General features: G+C 44.3%; 1 protein-coding gene across 1 annotated transcript; it reads right to left on the reverse strand.

Annotated features, from left to right (window-relative positions):
- Positions 1–156: 156 nt before the first annotated feature.
- Positions 157–4,046, reverse strand: LOC132465560 (uncharacterized). The gene is made up of 2 exons (XM_060062254.1): positions 716–4,046; positions 157–217 (listed from the first exon to the last, which is right to left on the reverse strand). Exon 1 carries the CDS (start codon positions 2,666–2,668, stop codon positions 1,676–1,678), a length of 993 nt encoding a protein of 330 aa, XP_059918237.1. The 5' UTR covers positions 2,669–4,046; the 3' UTR covers positions 157–217; positions 716–1,675.
- Between the last annotated feature and the right edge of the window lie 4,650 nt (positions 4,047–8,696).

The following is an 8,696-nucleotide window of genomic DNA, read 5'->3' on the forward strand; positions in this document are numbered from 1 at the left end:
TTTTAAAAACATTTCTAAACCAAAATATTCTTATTTGATGTGTCCTTAATGCTGCTTCCGTGATACAAACACATGAGTAGTTGGCAAGCACTTAATGTTTACTACTCTAAACATTAATTGTCAATCCAGTCAGTATTAATAACACACAGTCTAACCCAACATTTAAACGGTATTCTTCTTCTCTTTCCCATTGTCCTTCATGATGTCTCTGAGGGACCTACATGGGGTTTGTTTAATTTTTATTTTTTTTTGTAATTATTTCCTTTGGTTTGCTTTGGTATACCCAAGGTTGTTGTTGTGGGCTCCCCATCCCCCCTCTTGACGCATGGACTTTCCCATGTGTCAATTTACCATAATAAGGGAAAGCCCAGGCCTGTAAGCATGGCTTGCTGTTGCGAGCGCACCAAAAACCTTCTACTTTAATTCTGAAAAATATTGTAGCATACATCATGGTTATGCTTTTTGGGGTTCAATTTTAACGTTTTGTGCCTTAATGAATTCTACCGCTGTCGTACATTTGGACTCTGTCTAACACATTTCTTTAACCTTCAACTTTTCTACTTGTTTATGTTTCTTCAAACCACTTTTCCTGATGACTTTCAAACCTTTCAGATGTAAGAAATGATCACACAATTTATACACAGTCCTAGTTACACATTAGATCTTTCTCTTGTAATATGTGTGAATGCTGTGTCTAGTGCGATACTTTCCGTACACTGCTCTTCTCTCCATCCGCCTGGACACGCCTCCACCTCTCTCTCTGCTTCCTGCCTCATATCCGCATCACAGGCTGTCCTTTGAAGTGCCTGTCCCCACGTCTCTCCCGTTTCTGAGACCCTCCTTTGTCTCAATGTTCAGGCCACTTTCTTGTGGCTACACAGGCACCATGGAGGCCACCACTCTGGTGCTGTTGGTCCTGCTGGACTGTCTCCTTGTGTCGTCCAGCAGACCATTCCGTAGCTCTTCAGGTGGGCCTCCCATGGTCTGTAACTTCATAAAGTCTGATGTAGAGGAGTCGTGACGTGGGGTATTTGCACTGTATTGGGCCACTGGTCGGGCTGAAAGCAGGAGAAGGAGGAGCGTTGTCCAGGTCCGGATCTATTTGAACAAAACTCGATGCAGATGGGTTATCTTTCTCCCTACCCCTTTCCTTATCTTGTCTTGCCTTACGTTCTCATCTATCTCTTCTCCTTCCATAACACATACTTCTTCCAATCTCTCTCATACGTTCGTCAATTCACCTTGTTGCCATTTTGGCCATAAAACATTAACAAAATATCATAATATAAAAATCAGCATTTTCAATATTAGGCAATACACTTCTGTTGTCCCCGTCACGTTGTCAGTCGGGGGTCAGTCGGGGTTAGTCTGGGTCAGTTGGGGTCATGTCATGGCTGTGTGATATGGTTGACCATTAAATTGGTTGTGTTAGATTGTAAAAATCGAGTATCCACTGTCTACAATAGCCCGTTGTTTATAATAACTATATATAATAATCATATAAAATATTACATTTAGCTGATCAGGTCGCTTGAGGCTGGTGAGAACCATACAACAATCATTTGGATGTGGTGCTTGCGTGCGTTGTGACGCTGAGACCATTTTGCGTGTTGGTTGTGTTATGTGTTATGGTGCTCATACCTCCTCCTTGGACCTGGCCTGCTCCTGCGTCCCGTCAATGCGAATGCCCCCCTTCACCTCTGCCTCTTGGATGATTCACAGTCACTTCACGGGAAGGTGCGGATTCCCAGTCGTCCGCTTCATCGTTTTCCTCTTTTCTAATGGGACAATCTTTTAACCAATGATCCTTGGAGCCACAATACAAACAGTCCCGGTTGATTAATCCACGGGACTTTCTCTCTTCTGGCCGGTCGGTTCTTTGGTCTTTGTCGCGACGGGTTGGTTTAGGATTCTCCAGGGCCTCCAGTTGGGCGAGCTGGAGCTTCTTGGTTATCTCTTCTTTTCTATTCTTCTCGAACTTTTCTTTCTTCATGAAGAGGTTTTCTGCGTGGGTCGCGTGACTTACAATCAAATCAAGTCTGGCGGTACGCCACCCAATGCAGTGTGTCTCTATGAATTCCGATATTTTGTCGGCCAACGCATCCAGGAAGGCCGCGGTGAGATTTTCTTCGTACGGAGTCTGAACCACTCGGTCGGTTGGTACAGGCAGTCCCCCGTGGATCTTGAACACCTTTTCAACGCGGTCCATCAAGTCAGCCACCGTCTCGCCTTCTATTTGTTTGATTTTTCGAATAGCGGTCCAATCTCTAACCATGGGGAACGCCCCCCTGGCCCGTTCACACAGTCCCTCTACCAGCCGGCGGTACACGGACCCTTGATCCCAATTGAACATTGAATAAGCTTCGTCCCTCCCGGGCATGTCGCCTTGGATCCGACCCCACCTTAGGGTCAGTCTGTACGTACAGAGTTGGCGAACTTCGCTGATGGAGGCCTTGTGTTGTTGGACCAACTCTTGAAGGGCTGTGGCGAAGGCAGCCCCCCCCACTACAGATGGGTCTGGGAGCCATTCCGCTATGTCCTTAATGTCACTGGGTCTCCATGCACGGAAAACGTATGCTGGACTGCCATCCTGGGGGTTCAGTACTTCGATCATGGGGAATTGTCCATCCATCACGTCCCCATGTTGAGGAGTTGGGGAGAACGCCATTCCCTGGTTCCTCAAGCGGCTGGCGACGGGTTCCGCTTGGTCGGTGTGGCCGTCGCCTGCTGGGATGATTGTGGAGCTTTCCCCTGGCTACGAGTTGCAGGCCTCGTGCTGCATGCGGGGGCTTTCTCCTCTTCTTCGAGGTCAGGGTAGAGATTGTCCGATGAGGCGGCTTCATGGGCGTTGTCATACGGGGGAGGAGAAGGGGGATTCGCACACGGTCCGCCGGTGCAGTCCAGGTCCGGGTCTATATCTCGGGTGACATTGGGATTAAAACTCCCTACACTCTCTACGCTCTCTGTCCCTGGCTGATTTTTTTTCCTGTCCTGGCCCTCTCTTTCCCACAAATAAAATGCACACCAACATAGTTTGGAACTTTTCTTTTTCATTTCTGATTCCAACAACCGTCTCTCTAACTCCTGTAATCGTTTTAAGCTAAAACTCCCCATTTCAGGAAAGCCCAGTTTGCACCAATATTTTAAACCCTCCAGAGCCGCTTCACCATGCTTCTCCAACATTACCTATGCAGGCCCCGTTATCTCAGTTTTTCCCGATTTGTTACCCATGTTTGAGATCCTTTTACACTATTAGTTATTATTTAACAAATTATCTAATATCCCCGAAACCTCCTTGTTACTACACACATATACATTTATTTATTAATGAATGCCTATTATTATTATTTATACATATATATAAAACACCAACCGCGCTTCAACGGGTTTCCCTTTTTCCCGTTCCCCCGACAGACTCTAGCTGCCCTTTCTGTTACCTATATAACCATATATATATTGACGGAACCGGAGCTTTACCGTATGTTCCTATAACAGAGTTTCCTTGAACGAGGCCTAAGTTCAGATATAAGTTTACGTTTACCGAAACATTTATATACCGTTCCTGTAACAGATTTTATTTGGAAGCTTTAAACAGTATTGTGATCTCACCTGCTCGAATTCTTTTTCCTTTGGATACCGTACTGAAGAACCCCTACTCCATCCCCCACAGACACCCTTTCCTCGACCCCATTACTCTGGTTACAGTCACCTGGAGGCGAGGTAGAGCTTTGGGACTGAGACCGAATCCTCAGACCTGACTTGGCAGACACCTAGGGATTTTTCACGGGATCTTCAGGTTAGGTATCCCGGACGAGCCCCCAAATTGTCGCGGCAATTTCTCTATCAGAGTTTGCGTCTAAGACAGATGAGATATTTAGATGCAAAAAAGCACACAATACTGTTGACAATTAATGATCATATATATTTGTAATAAAAGTACGAACAAAGATACATCACAACATGCATCAACAAACAACATAACAGGCAAACATTACAATAATCTGAGGCCTCAGATGGGAGTTCTCCGTGCGTGGTACTTCATATACTAAAGGCACGCTTGGAAAAAGTCCACCGAGTGCTTGAAGCGATGAGTTTTTATTCCCCTGGGTTGGGCTCTGGAGGAGGTGTGTCCCCCAATAATCTTTACAATTGAAGCTCCCCCCGATGCCATTTGAGGGGTCGGCGGCCGTGCCATGTAACCCTCTGGCTTCGTTGACGCTAGCCAGGGGGTCGTGGAACAGGCCCATACATCAAAGCATTGCTTGAAAGCTGATTTACAACACACGAAAAGATAGGAAGAGGCAGGCAATAAAACGCATCACACAACCCTAGAAGGTTCACACTTTAGATGACCCATAAGGAGAGGAGAAGGCAGGCAATATATGCATCACACAAAATAGTAAGTTCATAGATAGACCAAAAACGTAACAACATGTAGATTTTCCATCACAGACGCAAACACAGCTCTCGCTTTGGGAGTACAGAGATTGGATGGCCCTGAGGAGAGACCCCCTTACCTCATACTCCCGCAGCACCTCCCACAGTTAATCCCGGGGGACCCAGTCATACGCCTTCTCCTGATCCACAAAACACATGTAGACCGGATGGGCATACTCCCAGGCCCCCTCCAGGATCCTTGCGAGAGTGAAGAGCTGGTCCGTGGTTCCACGTCCGGGGCGAAAAATGTGGTAGAAATTAATGAGTATATTCTATGGTAAACCATGATTATTATTAGGCCTTATATCTTAATGGTAGAAGACGCATGATACCTGCAGAGCCTGGGTTCAGAACAGATGGTGGGACACAGATATGAGCAGGAAGCTACGGGGTTAAGCCATGTTGACCTCAGCCTTCAGCCTTGGGTCGTTTTGGCTACGGGGTTAATGCGGTGTCCAAAATCACTTTGTTGAAAATTTGCTAAGACGAAGATTGATATGGGCGGAAACCTCAATGGGGACAAAGGAATTCTTGTATGTATGTGTGTATAAAGAGAAGCTGGAATCGATGTTCGAGCAGTGACTCTATAGATCTACTCAGGCTGTTATCGTTGTTGTTTTTCTTCACGATAAAGTATTTTTTCAATTCTTGCTCCGGACCCCTCGATTTCTTTTACACTCTCTCTCTTAAATTAGTCTAAGTCTTTTATATCTCAGTTAATCTTCAACATATTGGCGTCGCGACCAGGACTGAAAAGAGACAGCAGCCCAACTGCCGGGCTGCAAGGCGGGGCGTGGACGGATCACACAACCAAGCCCACAAAATTATTCTCGGTAAGTTTGGCTTACCACTAATTTAATGGTTGGTTGATCTGTTTTTGGCCCGTCTGAACGCTTGGTGAACGGGTAAAGTGTCTCTTCAGTCAAACGAACCTAAAGAGAGAGAGAGAGAGACAGGAGCTCCGGAAGAGATTGACGTGCGCGCGCACATAGGCCCTAGGCGCTCTGTGGTTCTAAATGACCCAGACGCTTTGTGGCTCCATATTTTGATACGAGTTGTTGTTTTTGGTGTTTTGGTGTTTTCTTTAAATAGACCTACTATAAAGTCCTGTGGCTGTATTCTAGAGGATCAAATTATTGGGAAAGTTCCAATAGGACAGTACAGGTCCGCAGGTCGATTGAAGTGCCTGTTGGATGTCTGAGAGTATCCCAGAGAGCTGGGTTGGAATTCATTGCCGTCAATTAATTCATTTTTATTTGAGAGAGGCTTCCTTGGGATGCCGACTGGTGAATTTTCAATTCTAATCTTGGAGCGGTTGAACTGCAAATCCTGCACCAATTGATGGTGAATTTCTTGTTCAGATTTTGGCATTTTTGAGAAAGCAGACTTCTCGTACTTTTGAATAGATAAGGATCTTGGTTGGGGTACCGTTTGAGTTGGTATTTTGAGAAGTTTCTTGTCTGTTTTTGATCTGGTCTAGTGTTTATGTATTCAGCCATTGTTTTGGAAGAATAGGCTTGTTGTTTGGAGTGCCATGTGAATGAGTTTAATGTGCTGATCGTGGACCGATTGAGATGCAGCTCTTGGATAAACTGAAATAGTTAATTTGTAATTCTGATCTAGGCACTGCGAAGCGATAGGTACTTGTATGAAATTCTGGTTGGTTGATTATCCATCCGACCGTTCATGTTTTAATCAAAAGGCCAGTTTCTACGCTCGGTCAACCTTTTATTTGTAACTAATTACAAACAATTCGGACATTTTTCAATATAATATAAAAAAAATTATGAATCGGTTTATTGTCTGTATTTAAGTCGTGTTAGGATTAAGTTACCTCAGAGATTTTTACGACACGGTTTATTTTTTGTTGATTCTGTCATAAATAAATTAGGTGGACAGAGAATAGTTAATTTGTTTGAAGTAGTTGATAATCATAAATAAATTAGACGGATAGAGAATAGTTAATTTGTTGAAGTACTGAATAAATGTGTAAATCTTCTTTGACTAAAACATAATCGCGCTGACTCTAACTGCATGTGCACGCGCAAAACACAGGGGACGAGCAGGAGCCTGCTAAGCAGGGAGGGAGACGAGCGCCGGGGAGGACTTCACATTTGTAGCTTAGAGATAATAAAGTATTTAAACTAACTCGTAGAATAAACTCAAATAAATTGCATTAATAAATAGTGTATTTTAGAATAAATAAATCAAATAAATAAAGTAATAAAGTAATAATTTAAAATGGCACCAACAGCGGTAGAGATTTTGAGTAGAGACCGTCTATTGCTCAAAGGTGAGATGAAAAAGATCTCTGAGAAATGGGAAGAAAGGACAGAAGGAGCAGGCACTATATGGCCCATGGGAGGGACTTTTGATCCAATAATGTAAAGGGACATGGAGGTAGTAATAAGGAAATACATAGATAACAGAAGTGGAAAAACGGCCTCAGCAAAGAGGGACAGGGAAAAGTTAGTACTAGCTTTGTTCTTAGAGGAAGGAGAGAGATGGCGAACATTACAGAGAGTGGCGGGAGAAATAATAGCTAATAACAACAAGGCTCAACCATTGCCTCTGAAGGTTGAGCCACCGCTGCACAAACTAGTATCATTGTACCCATTGCTAAAAGACAACATAGAATCTAAAGGGGAAGTCACACTAGATGAAGGAGATAATAAATGTCACACACAGGGGAGGAGGGGCGCACCCATACACATGAACACATGAAAAGTGAAAACGGGAATAAAGAAGAGGAGAAGGATGACATTGAGCATGTAGGCGAAGGGTCATCACAACCATATGTAAAACACATTACTAAGAATGCTAAGAGGAAATTAAAGAAGCGGAACGAAAGACAGAAGGAGAGGTCTAGTGGGATACAAGGGGCAGAGGAGCCTGGCTGCAGTACATCAGTACTAAGCCCCACACCACTCGAGTTAGATGAGAAACTAAGGAGATCACAGAGAGAAGAAAAAGCACCCGAAACTTCCCCGGGAAATTATCCTACTCTAGTCAAAGGACAACAGGTCCATTATCAACCGTGGGGTTCACAGGACTTGGAGGGAGTCATTTCTAAACTCCCTAACATAATTAACGGGGCGTCTAAATGAATTAGAACATTTGAGGAGCTCACAGTGGGAAAGCTAATTGCAGTGGGGGACCTGAAAGCTCTGTTGGCAAGAGTATTGGGGTTATCCAAGATGGAGTTTGTACTGAGGAATGGAGGGTTGAAAATTCACCAAAACTTTAGGATTCTCGGAACACACGCAGTTAATACCTATGACAGCTCCAAGGATGACAATCTGTGAATTCTTATTTTAAGTTGTATATGTGAGCGAATGAGTGAGGAGTGAGTGAGTGAGTGAGTGAGTGAGTGAGTGAGTGAGTGAATGAGTGAGTGAGTGAGTGAGTGAGTGAGTGAGTGAGTGAGTGAGTGAGAAAGAGTTAGCATTGGGTTGAGTTAGAGGGGTCAGATGAAGTGATTTGTGAAGAGTGAGACAGAGAAGAGGAAGAGTGTGTGGATTGGCAACGAGAAGTGGCGATGAGATTGGAGAAGGCTTTCCGGTTAGAATTTTCTTTGGGGACATTCATATCTTTCGATGGCCTTTTAAGATTAATAATCTAGTTTTGGAGTGTGTCCAAAAACGAATAAACCAGAAAGGAAAGGAAAGGATTACTGAAAGTGAAAATGGTTATGGAGATTTGTGAAAGCAAAGGAAGTAGGCCTAGGTAAAGAGAGGTAAAGAGAGTTAGAGAGAAGGAACGTAAGTAAGGAAAACCCGCCAGTGGGGGCTGGACAGAGAGACAACAGAGAGAAAGAGATTGAATTTGCATTGTGCTGAATAGATTATTTGTGCGTTTGGATGTACTCTGTAATTGGTTCCTGAATGTAACCCATGTCCACTGTTTTACAAAAAACGTAGAACCACCACTGGGATTGGTGATTCTGTGGTTCTTGGAGACTCTCCAACGCGTCGGAACACCATGTGGTATATATCATTACATCTTGGTACACAGAGCACTGGTGAGACAACGGGTTGGATCAGAGAGAGAAGGTGTTTGGAGAATGGAGAGGAATGTATAGAAAGCAAAAAGGGCGGATGCGGACCGACCCGGAGGTAATAAATCAGCGGAGAGGTGGCTGGGGTCGGTTTATCTCAGGAGGTAGAGAAGTTGTCTTGTAACCGAAGGGTTGCTGATTCGATCCCCATCTCTCCTAGCTGAGTGTTGATGTGTCCCTGAGCAAGTTACATCGTGATTAC

This window comes from Gadus macrocephalus, chromosome 1 (assembly GCF_031168955.1).
Source record: "Gadus macrocephalus chromosome 1, ASM3116895v1".
Classification (NCBI taxonomy): Eukaryota; Metazoa; Chordata; class Actinopteri; order Gadiformes; family Gadidae; genus Gadus; species Gadus macrocephalus.